At 35.6% G+C, this 21,661-nt stretch overlaps 1 protein-coding gene across 1 annotated transcript in view; it reads left to right on the top strand.

Annotated features, from left to right (window-relative positions):
• The window catches only part of LOC144443085 (laminin subunit alpha-2-like), a 45,150-nt gene that overhangs the window by 12,782 nt on the left and 10,707 nt on the right, over positions 1–21,661 (top strand). Inside the window, exons 15-38 of the mRNA XM_078132459.1 lie at positions 459–599; positions 1,372–1,647; positions 1,940–2,142; positions 2,454–2,577; positions 3,390–3,531; positions 4,064–4,244; positions 4,634–4,827; positions 5,175–5,465; positions 6,339–6,491; positions 6,816–7,072; positions 7,639–7,959; positions 8,371–8,520; positions 9,130–9,316; positions 10,410–10,554; positions 11,279–11,523; positions 12,126–12,251; positions 12,589–12,777; positions 13,416–13,851; positions 14,465–14,615; positions 15,018–15,047; positions 16,273–16,293; positions 17,212–17,235; positions 20,000–20,188; positions 21,213–21,437. Coding sequence (XP_077988585.1) covers positions 459–599; positions 1,372–1,647; positions 1,940–2,142; positions 2,454–2,577; positions 3,390–3,531; positions 4,064–4,244; positions 4,634–4,827; positions 5,175–5,465; positions 6,339–6,491; positions 6,816–7,072; positions 7,639–7,959; positions 8,371–8,520; positions 9,130–9,316; positions 10,410–10,554; positions 11,279–11,523; positions 12,126–12,251; positions 12,589–12,777; positions 13,416–13,851; positions 14,465–14,615; positions 15,018–15,047; positions 16,273–16,293; positions 17,212–17,235; positions 20,000–20,188; positions 21,213–21,437 — 4,401 coding nt within the window. The remainder of the gene's footprint in view (positions 1–458; positions 600–1,371; positions 1,648–1,939; positions 2,143–2,453; positions 2,578–3,389; positions 3,532–4,063; positions 4,245–4,633; positions 4,828–5,174; positions 5,466–6,338; positions 6,492–6,815; positions 7,073–7,638; positions 7,960–8,370; positions 8,521–9,129; positions 9,317–10,409; positions 10,555–11,278; positions 11,524–12,125; positions 12,252–12,588; positions 12,778–13,415; positions 13,852–14,464; positions 14,616–15,017; positions 15,048–16,272; positions 16,294–17,211; positions 17,236–19,999; positions 20,189–21,212; positions 21,438–21,661) is intronic.

The raw sequence follows: 21,661 nt of genomic DNA, 5'->3' as shown, positions 1-21,661 counted from the left end.
GTATGTCTGTCTGTCTGTATGTATATGTGTCATGTCTGTACATGTATGTGTGTGTGTGTTGTGTGTGTGTTTGTGTGTGTCTGCATGTGTGTATGTTGTTTGTATGTCTGTCTGCATATGTGTATACGTGTATATGTGTTGTGTGTGTGTGTGTGTGTGTGTGTGTGTGTGTGTGTGTGTGTGTGTGTGTGTGTGTGTGTGTGTGTGTGCTTGTAAGATAAGAAAGTCTCCAGTATGTATACATGACTGTGCATGCATGTATGGTAAGAAAGTTTTCAGTGTAAAAAGTATTGACAATTTAAGTTGATTGATTTGGTTGCATCAGTGTTTCTTATGTTGGTGCGATTGAACAGGATGTGAAATAAACATGATTGATTTTCTATTACAAGCCTTGAAAGCATACATGTACATTTTCATATGTGTACTTTAATCTTGACTAATTTGTTATTGTGTCATAGGATAATGTTGAAGGCTTACAATGTGATACTTGTAAAGCTGGGACGTTCTTCAATGATGAGGTGAATCCATCTGGATGTCTGGAATGTGTCTGTATGGGTATTACCAGTCAGTGCTCAAGTTCAACCTTGAAGAATGTCATGGTAAGTTTATACACATCATATCAATTACATGTAATTGCTTTCCTGTCTTTAATGTAGTCTATTTATTCTTAGAAATAGTTGAGCTGTTGATTACACCTGGCATACACCCTCTACATTTTCATGTAGGGTCTATGATGATCACACAATCATACATCTCCATATATCACTCATACACAGTAACACTCATACTTACCTGCAAATATTCATAATTATACATATCATATGCAAACAGACACTTTATCCTGAAAATGTACATGTTTATATCTGTCTGTGTCTATCATGCTTAAAACTCACATGACCAAATTTATATAATTAGGAATCAAGGCTTAAATCTTTCAGAGAAAAAAAAAAACAGTTGTTTTGCAGATTTTTAAAAAAAAGTTGGTACTGAACAAAAGAATTACTTACTTTACTTTTACTTTATTTCTTTATTGACCAATAAAATCGAAAAGGAATATGTCTTCGTGTTGCTAAAACGATCAACAGTATGTGACAAATACAGCATATATACAGTACAATGTACATACAATATGATAAAATACTGTACAGTAAGGTACAAATATGTAATAATCACAACAATTATCCTGCCTAAGTATGTCTTTTAGCCTTACTGATAATATAGGACTAATGTGATAGTATGGGATTCAAATATTATGGTTTACGGTATTTTAGTGGCAAATTGTGAATATTTAGAATCCACTCTTTTCCATGAATGTATGTTTCAATTTTACAAAAACTAAACTAATATGTGAATGATTTTGTTTTTTATCAGTACTCCATACCAACTAATGGTGGTAATCTGGACAGTTGGCAAGTTGTAGAGGATACCAGTGGTAATACTCCTGCACCTATCAATGCTACCGTTGCCACCATTAATGGTAGTCCGTTCCTTAGTCTTGATTTACTGGGCACACAACCTACCTACTGGTTACTTACAAGTTTGAATGGTAATCTATTAGGCAGTTATGGCAGCTCTTTGACATTCACCCTACACTTTGAGTCTACTGTTGCAGGAACTCCGACCCCTAGTCCTATTGTCTACCTGGAGGTAAGTTATTACTAACAAACAAATGAAAATGAACTTTTTCTCTAATTATACAGAATTGAATACTTTCAGTTTCAGTTTCAAGTTTTAGTATATTATCATGGGATTTTGAAACCTTTGAAATCTAATGCTATTTTTGATATTTATTTCTGAATGGTTCATTTAAAAATCCTTTGTCAAGATTTGGACCATCACTGCGACGTAGTCAACCCAGCTGTGTAATTGGGACCAGGTAGGATAGAGGTTGATATGTGAAGCACTTCATCAACTTTATGCACATATGATTTCTTGCTAGGGTTTTGGTAACAGATATATCCACATATTAGAGCCATTAGTGAATAATGTGACAAAGACCTACTCCATTATGATAGCAGAGTGGGACTGGAGAATAGAAACAACCAATGGTAATATTACGAGGCAAGATTTCATGAAAACCCTGACAGACATCACCAAGGTCTTATTTCCAGCCACTTTATTCAATGCACAACATTTATCAAGGTATGAACTCATTTCTTGTATATCCCCAATAATTGTTATTGGTTTGGTACTTAATTTGCTCTTATCTCATATGTTCATGCATGGTTGCTATCTTCTCAATTATACTCTGAAATAAATATTTGGATATCTGCTGAGAGAAACAGCCTTGAGTTGCCATAAGTGAATTCAGCAGCAATTTAAATACATGTTCTGATAGACACATGAAACTGGCTTTAATAAAGTCAGCAGTTACACACTGCTAACTGACACACTGATTCACTACTAACAATATTGTTCTGATTCTCAAATCTTGCTTGATATGTCAATTTCAGTATTGGTATTGTAAGTTACTACAAAGCTACAGACCGAGGTCTTGATTATGATCCAATGGCTGATGATGCCTACGCAGTAGAGAAGTGTGAGTGTGGACCTGAATATGCTGGATCATCTTGTGAGGTGAATATTCAAATCACTTAGTATTATCTACCAGTGAATATACTTGCATTGATGAGCCCGCATACTTTTAATATTTGCACTTCAGTGCAATTCTGAAAACAGTTTTCCACACCTGTATACAAAAGAGTGCATGATCATTCCATTTATGCACAAAATTACTAAGTAAACAGACACATGGATTCAGGAGACATAAATGTTAACAAAGACATCACAACTGTTGTTTAGAATGATTAAAAGTCAGTGAATAATGTGTGTGCAAACTGAGATGAAGTCTGGGAATTAAGTTCCAAGAGATGTCTTAGTCTTGTCCTCAGTCAGTATGGTTTCATGATATTTTCAGGATATGTTTGTGTTGACACACATAAAACCTAAAACAAGTACTTTACAAACCTTAATGACCTATAAAGATGGTACTTTAGTAAACAAGAGGGAGAAAGTTGGCCAGAGCCAGACCTCAAACTTGGGACCCTCCGATCAGTAGATGGATGCACTACAAACTGTGCTACCCATGGCAGCTGACACCCACTGACTCTATCACACTCTCCTTCCTTCTCAACTTTGGGAAACCCACCCAAACAACAAGCTACAACACTGTATTGTAGATGCCATATGCCAGTACATGCCTAGTTTACCTCGTTGCCAAATGTCGTCAACAAAAGAGAGAAAAGTTGGCGAGTCTCGAGCCAGGACTTGAAGCCAGACCCTCCAATCACTAGACAGATGCACTACCAACCATGCTACCTAGACAGATGCCCACTGACTCTACCAGAGTACAACAGAATAATAATATTCGTTTTGTATGTATATTACAGGAATGTGCTATGGGATATCATCGTTCTAATCAGTCTATCCATGATTACTTTGGTGTTTGTGTACCATGTGAATGTAATGGACATACTGAGGAATGTGATATGGATACAGGAGAATGCCTGAACTGTCAACATAGTACCACAGGTAAGGTACATGTACTGTATGCATACAAAATGGTGCTACGCAATGGGCATGAGTGAAATATCCTTATTAGATATGGCAGTTAAATTTAGACTTTTTACTCAGAATGCAACCATTTTTGATGTTGAATAGTTCTGTTGTGATCAGAACATTATTTAATCAGTGGTTGACAATTAAAAGGAACTGAGAAGTCTTCTCTGTGAGTGTGAGTGAGTGAGTGAGTGAGAATGAATGTGAGAGTGAATGTGTGCAGAGTGTGTGTGTGAGTGTATGATGATCATCGAGTGAATGTGAGTGAGTGCATGTGGGTGGGTGTGAGTGAGTGAGTGTGAGTGAGTGAGTGAGTGTGTGTGAATGTGTGTGTGTGAATGTGTGTGTGAATGTGAGTGAGTGTGTGTGTGTGTGTATGTGTGTGTGTGTGTGTGTGTGTGAATATGAGTGAGTGTGAGTGTGTGGATGTGAGTATGTGTGAATGTGAGTCAGTATCCATTAGTTTGATCACAATTGTAACTTGACACATCAACTTATTCAACAGGATTTAACTGTGAATTGTGTGCTGATGGTTACTATGGTGATGCAACTCAGGGCACAGCAACTGACTGTCTGCAGTGTCCATGTCCTCAACCCAAGACATTGACCTCACTGTGTGCTAGTATTGAAGGTGTTGTGACCTGTCTGAATTGTTCTGATGGCCATATTGGACCACTGTGTGACCAGTAAGTCAGTTGTTTCATTACCTGTTATCACATTCCTCATGTTCACCTCCAGTACTTTGAAAATAATAATGATTTCAAGTTTAGCACAGAATGAAAGTGTATCTTGAAGAAAAAAATATTGCTTGAACCAAAGAATATTATGTAAATAAAGCACAAGATAACAGAAAATACTTATAATTTTTTTCTGTGGGTGACCTTTTGCATGGGCATATTTTTTTTTTTTAAAAAGACAGTGTGTAGTTTACTGTTTTTACTAAATTTTCCCAGCATTTTGGTACTGCCATGGTAGTCCCAAAGGTAAGCACTGACTAGAGGCAAGAATATCTCTTGACATTTGAATCAAATTGGTCATTGCACTGCATATCTACATGTTTTCTTCTGATATGTAGATGTGAGGTTTTCTACTTTGGCCAACCAGACCAACCAGACGGTTTTTGTCAGCGTTGTGAATGCAATGGTAATTCAAATGACTGTAATGAAGTGACAGGGGAGTGTTTAAACTGTGAATCTGATACAACTGGCTTCAATTGTGAACGGTGTATTGATGGTAAATTTGGTAATGCTTCACTTCAAAATTGTCAAGGTAAGTCATAACTTTGTATGCAGTATGTATAATATTCTTTGAATGAAGAAAACTAGTGTAGAGGACTAGTTTCTCATTTCTTTAGAATTAAGATGCTAAAAATATCAGACAAAGTGTTTAGTAAAAGAAAATCGTAAATCTTTTTCCAGGGTCAGTCACCAGGAACGTAGGATTGATGGTTTTGTTCCAGTAACTGTTATTACTAGAAATTGAGCAGAAACTAAAATTTTGTCTCTATTAAATGTACTGTGTGAAATTATGGGATAGATAGGGTGGAAAATGTTTGTTGGACCTAGGGTATATCAGATTTAGTTACAGTAGTAATTATTACAAGTTTTGTTTTACAGATTGTGCCTGTAATCCCATTGGATCATCAGTTACACTTTGTGATCATGAGTCTGGTCAGTGTACATGTCATCCAGGTGTAGAGGGACGTCAGTGTGATAGCTGTCAGGAGAACTTCTTTGGATTTAATGATGGCAATGGATGTGATGCATGTGAATGTAATCCATATGGTTCATTTAGCCTACAGTGTGGTGATACTGGAATTTGCCAGTGTAAGGCTGGATTAGGCTTAGGTGATAAATGTGATCAGTGTCCAAACAGTAAATGGGGATTGCCAAATAGACAGTGTGAAGGTAACTTATTTATTATTTCTATTTTACCCACTTTCTGCCTTGTCCTGCGATATCTATCAAACAAGTTACACTGCAGTAAACAACCTTCAAATGTTTGTTAGTGAAATGCTTGACACAAAGTTATGTAGCGTAAACAACTCCAGATATTGGACAGGTGTTAGTACTTCCACTTAGTCTAGAGGTTTTTGTTGTATTCTTCACCATGGTATCTCTATATTTAGTTGCTGCAGGGGAAACCATGTGAAAAAGAACTTCTGAGCAACTTAAGTTAACATACAAATCACATGTTTATGCACACACACACACACACACACACACACACACACACATACACACGCACGCACGCACGCACGCACACACACACACACACACACACACACACACACACACACACACACACACACACACACACACACACACATGCAGACATATTCTTTGTCTGTCATACTATAATCATCACAATCTTTGGTCCTCCTACCAACCAAGATAACTACACTGACCAAGATACACACTGAAATATGCTTACAGTTACCTGTTACGTACAGTGCACTATTTTCTCATATCAGCCCATCTGTTCATACATTGAGCACAATTAACCAGGTCCTGCATATATGCAAGTCATGCTATCAACATATCTTACCTCGGTGCTCCTACCTCATGTAAGGGAGGTTAGACTGTTCATATTATACTGTATGTAGTGTCAACACTTAATTAATCACAGAAGTAAGTCATCACAGTTTCAGGACATCCTAATTCCCACTCTGTAGGTGTCCAAAGTTTGTATGTTTGTTTTTACATGGTTTTTTGTGCCCAAGTAAACAAGGTTACTGTGTGCTGGTTCATACCATATGTAACATTATATTTTGTTTGTAGATTGTAACTGTGATCCAACTGGGACTAATCAAAACAGTCTTTTAACCTGTGATCTTATAAGTGGGCAGTGTGAATGCAAGACAGGTGTTGGTGGACGAGCATGTGATCAATGTCTTCCAACCTGGGTTGGCTTTAGCTTTACAGGTTGTACTGGTAAGTTTGATAATGTACATGTAATTGTTTTTGTAGTGAGTATTAATGAGTTTAAATGAATAAGAGAGAGTTGAATGAAAGAAGAGATTAAGTGAATTACAAGAGTGAGTGCATGAGTCAGTCAGTCACTGAGCAAGCAAATGAATGAATGAATGAATGAATGAATGAGAGAGAGAGAGAGAGAGAGAGAGAGAGAGAGAGAGAGAGAGAGATGGACGAACACAAACACACAGTAGGAATAATCTCACAATCTCACATCAATAACATCTAAGGTATAAAAAGTCCTAATATTTGAGAGTGTATGACTTTACTTCTTGTCTACAGAATGTAACCAGTGTACCAAGATATTGTATACAGCAGTAACTGATTTACAAACCAGCTGGGATACCTACTACTACCTAGCTTCATGGCTTGGTGATCTACAGGACAGAGACCGTGAACTACAGTCACTCATGGACACCATGAACACTTCTATTTCTGAGTTGAGACAGCAACAGACCACATTTGTGGAATTGAGAGAGACTGTAAACACACTGGATGCATCTGTTTACACTCTGCAGGTTGACACTTTGAATAACCGGGTAAGTGTCCTTTGATTTGCATGCACTGGCCACATACAAGTATTAATGGGGAATAAATGCCACCTCAGGAAATAAAGGCATTTTCATAAAGTATGGTTTCTGGAGATAAAATTTGATTTGATTTTATTTTATTTATTTATTATTTATTTATTTATTTATTTACATTGAATCAGTACTGCTTTAATTCACCATCATCATCTTTGCTGCGCACTCACTGGCAAAATCTTCAACAGGTTGAAGGTGGCCAGTTATGGAAGAAGAAGAAGAGTCACTTCATGATTTTACCTCACCCACATCATGGAAGTCAGCAGAAATAATATATTCATGGTTGTACAGTGAATATTCATGACTTTAAAGTGCTTATTCCCTTCAAAGTAAAACATCTTCACATCTTCATAAAAATGACAGGAAAACACATTCTCACAAACCAGAGCTGTTATTTCTTCCACGAACTTAAAATAATTACGGTGCCATAAAAGAGGCAGTGATTTGCAATGATGGGAAAACAGTATTTGTTATAAAGTTGTTTTTCTTGACTAATAAAGTCCTGTTTTCTTTCTCTTTAGATGGAAATCATTTTGAACCGTGTCAACACACTACTGCAGACATCTGAGTCACAAATGAATAGAATAGTTACCATTCGAGATGATGCTGTTGCAGCCTACGATGCTGTTAATGCAGCAAGTCTTAATGCTGTCCAGTATGTAGATTACTTGACTAAATGGAATGAAAGCTCAACTGAAATGCTGGACTCCATTGAAAATGTTGGCGGGAGTGTCAGTGGTGTCAATTTTGATGAACAGTTGCTGGTTATTAACACAGAGCTGGCCAAATGTCAAAATGCATCTAGTGATGCAGATACATTCAGACAGACTGTTGAGACACAGGTTAGTTATAACACTCTCTATTATTCAGCCAGTCCAGAAATAAACATTAACACTGAATAATTCAATCATTGCATGATATCAAGGTCTGTAGTAGACAGATAGAAACGTTGCATTCCTTTCTAATTTACCGTTCCAAAGTAACTATATTGTACTGTCCTACTCTCATTTATGGTTTGTTCATAAAAATTGCAATTCTAAACCTTGTCATTTATAAAAAGATAGTGTTTTACAACTTAATAGTTACAGATATGTAAATGTTGACAGAATGTAGATAAAATGTCTGTTTCGGCTGCATTGTATTATTTATTAGTTTTGCAAGGGATTCAAGGTGAAGATTTGATAAGTAAATAATCTGCAAATCCTTTTACCACAGTGTACCTTATTTTTTATGCTATTTTTTTGTCGACTTAGGCTGTTGAAACAAATCGCTTGGAGAGTTTAGTGAATTCAGCTCAAGATGAGTTCACAGCCATGCAGTCTTTAATAGCAGAAACTAACCGTATCCTAGCAACTGCAACAACGACATTAATTCAAGCCAACGAAATCCTAAATGAAACCCAGGTAAGTATTCCAGTATACCTGTGAGACATTATCTTTCAAATTCTAAATAACATCAAGTGAACATATATTGCACCCTTTCTCACTCTCTCTCTATTCGGTAGTTTTGATCTGGTTTTACTGTTAGGTCATTTCTGTTACTACTAGAACTACTAGTTATTAAGGGAAACAGTCATTAAATGCAAGGTTCATGTTGGTTTATTTTGTATCATAAGGAAACATTCTTGTATTGTACTAAGGCCCATAAAATTGTTTGGTTCCTGTTACCCAACCTCACCTAGTTTTTCACTGCTGACCCTTAACTTTTTTTACATATTCAAGAAAAAATAATAAAATTACAAAAATTGTAAAGTCACGCAAGAAATAGTGCATGGTAAAAGTGGCATATAGTTTCCCATTTGTGAACCCTGGTAACATGGTAGGGAAACCCAGTAGATTTTACCCTCGTTTGCTATTGCCCTGGGCAAAATCACTGTGTACTATCAGTCTCTATAGTTTGTTTATGTATTAAAGTCAGAACAAAAATCATTGTAAGAGAGTTATATGAATAACCAACCCCATGTAAATATACACTGAGTAATTTTGTGTAATTGTTATTTGTGTACATATCAGAGCCAGGTTGAGTTTTCACAGAGTCTGGTACTTGAAGTACAGACAACACTGTCCAATATTGATACAATTCTGACAACATCATCTAGTGATATCCTCACTGCTGGCAAACTGTTTGATGATGCCCTGCTAATCAAGAATGGAGGAACAAGTGGATCTGCTCCTGTGGACAGCAGTATCAATCAACAAGGTAGGAACATTTGTAGGGGAGGGAGGTGTTAGTGGGAATAACAGGATATAACTAGATACTTAGGTAGTCTTCTAAGGTCCATGTAAAGGAAAGGGATACCTTATGAATTAACCACATTTGATAAAAAGTTGGGTGTTAAAAGAGATAAAAATACTGTGGTTTCATTCATTTTCCTTTAATATCAATACATAGATTGTATCAATCCAAACTTTGGCAGAAGCAATGTAGATGTGCCAGGACCTTGCTAGGTAACTTATGCAGAAGTGACATAGGGGGCCTTGCTAGGTAACTTAGGCAGAAGTGACATAGGGGGCCTTGCTAGGTAACTTGGGCAGAAGTGACATATGGGCCTTGCTACGTAACTTAGGCAGCAGTGACATAGGGGCTTGCTAGCCTAAGGAAACTTCCATCAAACACACTGTCCACTGCTTGTACTGTTATGCAATTACTATAATAATAGACACAGTCAACAACAAGTCATCAATATGTACAAAATATGTATAAAAGACTGAAAGGAAAAGAGAAAAAACAAAAATCAAAGCTAGTTAGATGTTATTCCTCAATATTTTTCTTTGTTCAACCAAGGAAAATACGAGTGACCTAAGGGGCCTTTACATTTATTCACTGTCATAATATATCCAAAGTCAGAATAGACAAAACAAAATGTATCGCTGTGTCTATCAGATGTTATTTCCCATAGGTGATGAGTATTTTCTGGCTGAATGAAGAAAAATATTGGAGAATAACATAATTATACAGTGCCAGTAATATCAAAGAAAAATTCCCGTAAAGTAATGGCAATTTTGAATGTTTGACTCTTGTTTCAAACACAGCAAAACCAGTGATGTAGATGCACATTGTAATGACGTAGAACGACCAGAGTATATACGCCATATTTTTTGTTCAACTTGGCTTATTATGCAGTGCATAGATTTACTTGAAACCAAGGGTTAAAAGCTTGTAAGACTGAAGACATTAATACATCACCAAATAATCATTTCCTAGTATTTAAAGTATTCTTTGACCACTTTTCTACATCAGGAAAAAAAAAACACCTAAGTACTTCACTTAAAACATACTTTCATGTGTTTAGGTTTTAATGGTTGGACGTCTGCCCTGGCTGCCACACAACAGCAAAACACAGAAGTGTCATCACAGCAACCAACAACTGAAGCATTTGTATCAACTGCTGAGACTCAAGCTAGTACAATGTATAGTACTGCTACTGAAACTTTGAGGTACGATAGGATCTATTAAATCTGAGTCCACATCGATAAAATTGTTCCAAATTTATTGCAAGTACTCAAAAGTCCTCAGTGGGTAAGAATTTATTGCAACGTTTATTTGATATTTACAATAGGAATAGATTGAGTCGTGTGTAAATGGAAATTTTACCTTGTAAACATTGCCTTGTCTCAAGACACACCAAACTTTCCCTTCAAACAAAACACAATCTTACAGAAAAGTTGACTCCAAATGAGTGATTTTAATCATGTGACATTGTGACATAGGCTGTCCATGGAGAATCAAAAAATGTTATGTGGAGTTAGAGCATGGAATGTGTACTATGAGATTAGAATTTAAACTCACAAAGTTCATATCAAGATGAGCATCATGGAATATCACTAGTTTGGAGTTGTAAGAAGTAAAGTTTGCCATGGCAGCTGTTTTGAATGTGATGCCTGGTGTTCATGTCAATGATCATATGTTATATAATTTTAATATTAGTGTCTTTTGATACTTTTATTGCCAATTATTAGTTATGAGATGCAAATACAGTCACAGTGAATCATATTATATATCATATAACATATCAAAAGTCATTTTATAATAAAAAAGTTGAGACAAAATCCCTATAGTTCCATCCATCGGTTACTTTAAAATTATTCAATATATGAACTTGAAGAGTGTTTTTTTTTCAACTAGAATGTTATAACATACCTCTTATACATTACATTTCAGAGTGTTCCAAGGAGCCCAGGTGAATGGACAGCCAGCTGTTGATGCTATTGACAGCTATAACCAGGCTATAACAACACTGAATGAAGCTACAGAGAAAGCACTAGAGGCTAATACTACCATAGCTGAAGCCTTGAATTTCATCAAGGCTGTATCGCTTGATAAGATCCAAGAAGATGCTGTCCAGTCCCAGATCCAAAGTGATGAATTGAAAACCATGGTAGACAGTCGAACTGTAGACCCAAACTGTAAGTATTAAGAAGGTCATCATAATGGCGTTGGTTTTTTTTTTGTCTTGCTTTGACTAACAGTTCTCATATGTGGTCATGCTATTACCTAAACCCTTGAATGAAATCATATATTGTGTACATGTATAAAAACTTTGCAATACACTTTGCTCAAAGTGCTTGTATTGATATCCCTGGCACATACCTATGTCAACACAATAACCTGTAATCTTCCTCAACTGCCTTTGGAGCATGTAATCCATTGTAGCCTATGTACATGCATAAGATTAAGGCATTCACTTAAAAACCTCTGTCCTACCAGATCCCCAACTATACAGCTTGGGTGTAATCATGGTTCAAATCTTGCCTAGTTTGATACACATCTATGAGTATCCACTTTTAGTTGGACAACAGCTATAAAGTGTTGGCAATCAGAAATTTTCAGGAACTTTCCCTGTCACCATTGACAAACTTGTAAAAATAGTATCACACATGAAATAAAATCTGCAATCGTTGTAAATTTTCACCACTTGAAAACTATTTTCCAGATAGCAATGTTACTACAGTAATCCTATCTACCTACTTGGTTACATAAACATATTTCTCCCTATCTTATATTGCAGCATTGTTACTGCGACTAGCTGAAGCTAGTGGTTCTCTAACAGCAGCACAAGACACATGGGCAGAAGTTGAGACAAGCCATGCTGATTTACAATTAGAAGCCTCAACTTTACAGCAGAAGGCTGTTGGTAAGTTTGGTGAAAATTGTAAAAGTAAAACTATAGTAGGAGATTTGTTTTTGTCAAATTTAAACACAAAACACTGAAACATGCTAAAACTACTTTGAGAAGGTAGTAGAAGGTATTTTTACTGTAATAACCCAGGGAATAAATTGAATTACAAAGGTTAAAAATTGGAATTAAATTGCATCAAAAAATACATAAAGCTAAAAACATACAGAAAATGGTAAAATGTCGCCAAAATTTTCAGAAAGTGTGTGGAATATCCAAAATTATTTTCTTTGTGGCTTATTTTTGTCAGATTAGCCATGTGTCTGTCATACATGTATGTTTGTTGTATTTTCAGACCCTGCTGTATCACAGCTTGTGATAGAAGGCACTACGACTGCTAATAGTGCTATTAGTAATGCTAACCAAGTTATCAGTGCTTCAACTAGTCTAAATACCCAGGTACTCACCAACCAACAACAGGTAACAGTCATACAGCAAAGTGTAACCAATGCCACCATCATGAACCAAGAGTTAGTCACTTTAGGTAGGTCTCATATGAAGTTACTGTGTTTAGAATATGCAGTTTTTACTTTGCATATATTAGAGGTATTGTTCAATAAATGAGCTTTCAAAAGTACATGTAGTCAACTGGGGGGGGGGGGGGGGGTGCTGTTTCACGCCTTTGGAGAAGTGAAATAGGGTGATGTTCATGAAGCACTTGAAAGTACAACATCCTCTTTCAAGGACTACCACCCAACATTTTCCATACTCATTTAAATCACAATAAAAGTAATTAGATGTTATTCCCTAATATTTTTCTTCATTCAGCCAAGGAAAATATGAGCGACCTAAGGGGCTTTGTCACTATGAGTATAGCGACTTGTAGTGACAAAACCATTAGGTTACTCATATTTTGAAGCTGAATGAAGAAAAATATTGGAGAATATAACGTAATTATACCAGATCCAGAAATATCACAAAAATCAGGGAAAATAATGGCAATTTTGAATGTATTGTACGTCTTATATTTCGAACACAGCAGAACCAGTGACATTGATGCAGATTGTTGTGATGTAGAACAACCAGGAGTATAGCTTCCATATTTTTTTGTTCAACTTTGCTCATGCATGGTATAAGTGTTATTGTATACTCAATTGATATAATTTTTTTTCTTTTTTACAGTTCCACGGATTGAATCTGAACTTGATACTGTCATTTCCAATGTAGCAACAATACAAGATGTCAGCAACAGGACGGACTATCTGCGTTCTGATATTACAAGCAAACTGGCTTTACTACAAAAAAAATTAGAGCAGGTCCAGCAGGCAGTTGCCAACTCTAAACAGCCAGTTCATTTCTCAGCTCGTAGCTCTATGCAGTTTGCAAGAGGGCACCCAGAAGAGTCGTATTTGTTCAATGAAGTGTCAATGAATGTGAAAGCAGAGACAAAAAGTGGGTTGTTGTTTTACACTGAGAATTATGATAACAGTGCTTTGATGGGTCTAGAAGTGGTGGATGGTTACCCAGTATTTCGTTATAACTTGGGCCAAGATTTGGTCTCGGTACAAAGTCCTGTCGATATTTGCTGCAATGAATGGTATGAGATTCTAGCTACAAGGTTAGTAATAGTGTATTCAGACAATACTGTTGTATGTGACATTGTCATATCAAGAGACTGTCTAGACAATGTGTCTGTCTGTCTGTCTGTCTGTCTGTCTGTCTGTCTGTCTGTCTGTCTGTCTCTGTCTGTCTGTCTGTCTGTCTGTCTGTCTGTCTGTCTGTCTGTCTGTCTACCCGGTATGTGTGTGTGACTAACTAACTAAACTTTTGCATAGTTTTACAATATCTTTTCATAATCAATTTTGAAATATGATGAAAGAAAATGTGGGAGGTATTTTGAAATAAACAGTGTATGAAAAGGAAAATTCTTATGTTTTGTGGCTGATCTGTGTAGCTACATATTTGTACATCTACATGTAATCATTGTGTATGATTATAAGTATACTGGTTAGATAAATAATATCAGTGTTATACATTGCTGTCATCAAAATTACCTTTGGTTCTTCAAGCATAACTATCAGGTTGGTGCCTTCATATGAACAAAAGACTTCTCAAAACAAGCATAGCTCCAGACTTTGTCATAAATGTGTGTAGTAGGTTTGAAAACTTAGCTGTCCTACATTTACTGGTATTCCTCCTTGCTATCGTTTTGTCTGTGATTTCATCTCCAGATATGGTTATGAGGGACGTCTGTCAGTCAAAAGCATAGCAACTGGTGGTGCATCAATGAACTATGAAAAGAGTGTAGTCACCTATCAGAAGTATCTGGGACTTGGTTTATCAAGTTTGTTGTATGTTGGTGGCTTGCCTCTTGATTACCAGGTAATTTATGTGTTATTATTTAAAAATGTGTATTGTTTAGTTCAGTCTTGATGCCCATGAGAAAAAAATGGAAAATACACACAGAAAATTATGATTTGAAATACTCAAAAAGATGAAACAAGCCTACAAACAAAATCAAGTGTCAATGCAGTGACTATCAGAGGTTCTTCAAGTTTCTCTTTTTTGAGGTAATTGTTTGTTTACGTGCCTCTGTTTTTATGCTGTCTGTACCCTGTACCCTTAGTATTCATACCATGGGTGAAAACAATGCCTCTAGTGTTGTAATGTCTGCACTGTAATACAATACAGTGCAGTGTGCTACTGTACAATACACTGTAATGTATTTTCACCTCTAACTTGTATGTTTTGTTTTGTTTTGTTTTGTTTTGTTTTGTTTTATAGCTGAACAGGACCAAAGATGCTCCACCAGATGTAAGTACAACTTTAAAAAAAAAAAATTGTTCAATCTTAAAAGGTGAAAAAGTAAGAATTACAAAAGTGTAAATAGACTGGAAAGTAGAGCTGTGGTACAAAATTGGTTTTAATCCATTTATTACAAACCATTCTTCCATTAACCATTATGATTATAGCTTGATACATGGATAGACGGTAATGATAAATTTGCTGTGTAACCAAGAATCAGGATTTCTCACCTTGACTGTCCAGTTCAATAAATATCAATACTTTGTCATAAATTGAAAGTCAATTTTCAGTTTATAGAACAAAGTTTCAACATGTAGTAATGATGTAGAAAGATGGTATTTAATAAACATTATTATAAGTTGTATTAGTTATTAGTACATCTGATTCAGCACTTGTCTCCAAAGAAGTCCAGTGAGGGCGCTGTCTCTCATAGGTTCAGTAGTGTTGTTAGGGGCTTATGTGTGTTAACTAGCTCCTGTAGCAGTATACACAATGTCATGTAGACATACATAACATGGTCTAGTTTGTATATCTGTAGTACACACAAGTATGTCATATTTCCAATTTCAGGAATTCTCTTTAGAAAAAATACAATATTCAAAGAAATGTGAAAAAACGGAAGCTTGCTTATACCTTCTTCCCTTGAATGAATATTTATATGGTTTTCTGACCTCGCGCAATTCACTGCAAGTCCCTGTGTTTACACATACTGCAAGTCTTTGTGTTGACACATACTGCAAGTCCCTGTGTTGAGACATACTGCAAGTCCCTGTGTTTACACATAATGCACGTTCCAGTGTTGACACATACTGCAAGTCCCTATGTTGACACATAATGCAAGTCCTTGTGTTGACACATACTGCAAGTCCCTGTGTTTACACATAATGCACGTTCCAGTGGTTACACATACTGCAAGTCCCTATGTTGCCATGTATCTCTAATAATTATTTCATTTAGATATAATTTGCATAATTGGAATTGTCAATCAGAACTCCATATTTTTTATACAACTAGAGTGTCGTACAATGGCTATTTTAAAATATAACCTTGCCTGCATCCATTTCCTTTAGGAGCAGTTTATATTTTTTGTAAGATTAATGATCTAACAATTTATCTATAATGTATGCCTGGATGAATTATTTATTATATAGATCAACTGTAATTAGTGTAAATTGTAGATTTTTTAAATATATTAACTGAATATTACAAGTTGTAACTTTTTTGTCTTGTACAGATAACTAGTGCTGTAAATCAGGTAGACTTTCCCTCCCCCTTTAATACCTCACTATTTTTGGGTGAAATCAATCACTTTTTTTTTCATTTTTTTAGTGCTGTTGAGTTGCATGATGAAATGATAATGCACGTGATGTGGTTTTGTACTGTGATTCCTGCATGCATGTCTTGCTGCTTTTTAGTAGTGTATTTTCCCCTTAATACCTTAATCATAGATAAGTGCAGTTTGCAAGAATTGTCTGTCTTGTTGTCGAAAGATTATGTCTGTTGTTTTATTTATTGTTATTTTCCTTTCTTTGTTGTCATGTTTATCCTTTTGTGTTCTGTTTGTGGTAGACTGTAAGATACGCTGTATCCATTCAGCCATAATTAACCATCACATGACGTGCTAGCTGGTACTCAGTGATAGTGTGATAGGACACATCATATCTTACAGACTATATATAGTTACCCAGGATTTTTATCTTTTCAAGCAATTTGTAGGGAACACAATTTACAAAGAATTCAAATGACTCAATATGTAGCATTACATTCTGTATTATGTCATGGGCAGTTTTATTTCTTTAAATTATGCTAGCCCAACAAATTCCACAAACTTAGAATGTGTGAATCAATCCCAGGGTTACAGTGTTTGTGATATGGTATAGAATTTATGTGCTAATAAATAGTCCATGGTTGTGGATGGTATACACAATGTAAAGTAAGGTGGGATGTTTGTCAACTAAGGGACTGTAACAATACGTTGGTGATAACTTGATATATGGTAGTGTTGTGGACTAGAATTGGTGTCATTGTCAACTCTCAGTGTAAATTTGTACTATTTATTGTGCTGTGGTACTACTTATTAATTTCCTATAACTTTTACTTTCTTCCTCTCTGCAAACATAGTTTTAACAAATATATTCTGTCTTTAAATTTAATAACTCTATTTTATTTACAGTTAGAGGACTCATCCATTGTTGAGGTAATTGTCATAAATGAGTTCTTTTTACAATATGATTTTTCAACTACATGCACTTGTTAACTATCTGCTTATTTATGTTTATTTGAACATCCATCAACCTGCCTGCTTGCCTGCCCACCTATGTATCTTCACCCATCCGTAAATCTATCCATCCATACATTCATCCATCTATCTGTCACTGCATACATCCACCTAGCTATCTGGCCGTCCTTACATTCATCCATCCATCCATCTGTCTGGCCATCCACACCCATCCATCTATTCAGCCATCCATCCATCTATATTCAGCCAGCCAGGCATCCATTCTTCCATCCATTCAACCATCTATACACCCACCCATCCATCCATCTATCAGGCCATCCATCCATCTACCTGGCCATTCATACACCCATCCATCCATCTATCAGGCCATCCATACACCCATCCATCTGTCTATCCAGCCATTAAAAATGTTCATTTTTGCAGGCAAGTGGCATTCTATAGCACCTGTCATTAATTTATTTATTAATCCAACCATGGCACCCATCAACCCATCTACTCATATTTATATAGTTATTTCTTTGCCTCTATCAATCTCTCAACTTATTTACTGTATAGCTTATTATCTATAACTGTCATAACCAAATATCTATCTCAAAAAAATCTTTTCAACCACAATGCACTACATATCTGAAATCATAGAACTGTTCAACCACAATGCACTGCATATCTGAAATCATAGAACTGTTCAACCACAATGCACTACATATCTGAAATCGTAGAACTGTTTAACCACAATGCACTGCATATCTGAAATCATAGAACTGTTCAACCACAATGCACTATATATCTGAAATCATAGAACTGTTCAACCACAATGCACTACTTATCTGAACTTATAGAACTGTTCAACCACAATGCACTGCATATCTGAAATCATAAAACTGTTTAACCACAATGCACTGCATATCTGAAATCATAGAACTGTTCACCCACAATGCACTGCATATCTGAAATTATAGAACTGTTCAACCACAATGCACTACTTACCTGAAATCATAGAACTGTTCACCCACAATGCACTGGATATCTGAAATTATAGAACTGTTCAACCACAATGCACTACTTATATGAAATCATAGAACTGTTTAACCACAATGCACTGCATATCTGAAATCATAGAACTGTTCAACCACAATGCACTACTTATCTGAAATTATAGAACTGTTCAACCACAATGCACTACTTATCTGAAATCATAGAACTGTTCAACCACAATGCACTACTTATCTGAAATTATAGAACTGTTCAACCACAATGCACTACTTATCTGAAATTATAGAACTGTTCAACCACAATGCACTACTTATCTGAAATTATAGAACTGTTCAACAACAAATCTGAAATCATGGTCACTTTTGTGATAATTAATTGTGATAATTTCCCATACTCACTACCAATCACAACACAACATTGTAAATATTAACAAGAGTAGATTGAAATTGAATTTTGAAAATGAAATGAAATTCCAATAATGTGTACCATTGGCAGCATAACACCACCATACCATGTTTACAATGATTCAAGGAAAGATGGGAGTGGTAATAAACTACCTACACAGAAATCTGAAGACTGGATTGAATTTTCAAAAATACCGATACTGAATTATTTTATTGACAGATTTTATACTCTGTAAAACTTTGATCGTGTTCAGACTCTGTGATCATAGTTTGAATTGATTGAAACGAAGTACATGTAGGTCTAGTAAGCGATCTGTGAATGGAAGAATTTGTCTGATGTGAGAGTGAATGCAATCTGTGAATGGCAGAAGTTGTCTTATGTGAGAGTGAATATACAATCTGTGTATGGAAGAATTTGTCTTTATGTGAGAGTGAATGGAAGAATTTGTCTTATGTGAGAGTGAATATACAATCTGTGAATGGAAGAATTTATCTTTTGTGAGAGTGGAGAGTGAATGCAATCTGTGAATGGAAGAATTGTCTCGACTCACCGACGCAATAATTTCATGAAAGCAAATCCCAAATCACCGATATCGTCAGCATTGTCAGAGGTGTACTAAGCTGGAATGCAGCCATCAAGATCTCAGCTGTTTCTCTCAAGATCACTTCATGTGTCTCTTCTGAGACACGTGACAATAGCCAATTGTAGTACACCCCTGATGATGCTGACAAGCAGTTAAAAATTGTACCCTATGGCTATGGTAAATTTGTGTACTCCAAGGGTGTTTACCCATGTACATTTTTCATATTTAGTATTTGTATTTACATTGTACACACTAACCTGAAACACTATGTCTGTCTATGTACTGATTATCTCAAAAACCAATGGAGAGATTTCAATTAAATTTGGTATACATATAGTTTGAAATTATAGCTAGAACTAATTACATAATATGACCAAATCCATGTATATTAATTAGCTTTATCAATGTATTTTTGCTGATTTTTGATATTTTTCATGTGTTTTCACTAAAATGTTTTGAAAATTGATTGAGACACAGCAGTTAGGTTAAAACATGTGATCACTTTTGTAAGTTTAAGTCCATGCATAGTAATTAGATAAATTAGCATAATTAGATAATTGTACAGATAAGTTATACTTTCATCATCCATAAAAAAACCACAGAAATTCATCTTTCATTGGCACCTGGCAGCAACACATCAAGAGATACTTTATTCTTAAAGAGAATTTTACAAACTGGTGATGAATCAGAAACACAAATTGCATATTTTTAATTTTTTTTATTTCTATTTGTGATTCACAGACCATGCCCATTGTCAATAGAGACTTTGTTGGTTGTTTGGCCAATGTCAAGTTTGATGATCAAGAATTGAATTTATGGCAGCCGGATTACCAGGAAGGTGTAGTATCATGTTGTAATAGACCTGTCATTGACACTACACCTGAAGCAATCACACCTGGTGTCTCATTCAATGGCTTTGGATACCTAGAGGTAGGGTTACTACCACACCAGAGTGACTATAGAGTTTCATTTTAAGTAGCACATTGTTTTTTATGTCTCACACAAAAAATTTTTTTCTTCAAAAATTACATAAAAGACATATCACTGACAGTGCACAATCGTATAAAATGATACATTTTATGTCACTGTGAACACAAATCTACATTACTGTCCTATGAAACAAGAAAGATTCAAACACAAACTGTTTATTTGTGTTCACAGTGAGATAAAATGTGTGTCTGTGTTATCAGTGTCTGTAATTTGTCAGTGTGACTCATGTAAAAAAAAAGATTGTGTAAGGTGTAAAAAACATTGTCACCAAATTCAAACCCTACAGTCAGTCTGGATTGGTACTATCTATAACAAAGTGAAGACAACTCTTACCTCCTAGAATAATCTTTTATATATCAATTGACAGGTTCTGTCAAACTTCTGATTTTTTTTTCAGATTCAGATTCAGATTGCTTGTTATAGGCTGCAACTATACTGTATCTATGATAGCATCTGATCGTTTTCACAACACCCTCACAAATGTCCATTTTCTTGTTCTACTCCTAACGACTACACTACATTGTATACTTATGACAACACCATTAGAATTGTACAACCTAGTACTCAAAGCAAACAGACAGATTGACTAAGCCCGTCAATTTGAAAGGGTGAAACATTAGTCATGAATATACATTGTGCATCTAATGCATATGCATGCCTGCTAAGTCCCATGATGCAACCGTGGACCACTGCTAGTAAATGAACGTGAAATAGATTTCAAGTTAATTGTGCAAATTTATGTGATGTGAAATCATGAAATACCTCTCCAGAACCCAAAGTTTATGAAAATACCTTAAGTTTTATTTCCGGGAGTGACATTTCCCTTATCTATATAAAAATATACTCAGATTGTTTATCAGAAAATAACTACTTGAAATTACACATGGAGGACAGTAAAACAATTTAGACTTCATTACTCCCAAACTTTTATCCTCATTAAATTTGAATTTCTTATTCTTCTCAGTTACCCATGCAAGAATTCACTATCAACACCAACTCTATTATGTCAGTGGAGTTCCGTACATGGATGACTAATGCTGTGTTATTGCTAGTCAATAGACAAGATATTCAACCCTACATGGGCTTGTTTATAGCTAACAACAAAGTAGTTTTTGAGTTTACTACTGTTACAAATGTGAAGAAAACACTTGAAACAATTATGGATTACAACGATGCCAAGTGGTACAAGGTAAGCAACGTAAACTAACGTGATGCAATGATGGGTTAAAGTATAGCATATGTAGGCTCTAATAGTTGTATAAATGGAAACAGGGAAAGATTACAACTTCTATGTGTAAGGAGGAACTTTCCCAGACAGAATGATGTCCTACCTATCAAATTCTCGGAAAAGTGAAGTCTTTCATTATTTGTTTCTATGGTAACAGTTATGCTACAACACCATGGCGATATATA

The sequence above is a fragment of the Glandiceps talaboti genome, chromosome 12, assembly GCF_964340395.1.
Source record: "Glandiceps talaboti chromosome 12, keGlaTala1.1, whole genome shotgun sequence".
Classification (NCBI taxonomy): Eukaryota; Metazoa; Hemichordata; class Enteropneusta; family Spengelidae; genus Glandiceps; species Glandiceps talaboti.
Note: the sequence above shows the minus strand (reverse complement) of the source record. Positions and strands in the feature narration are given on the sequence as shown.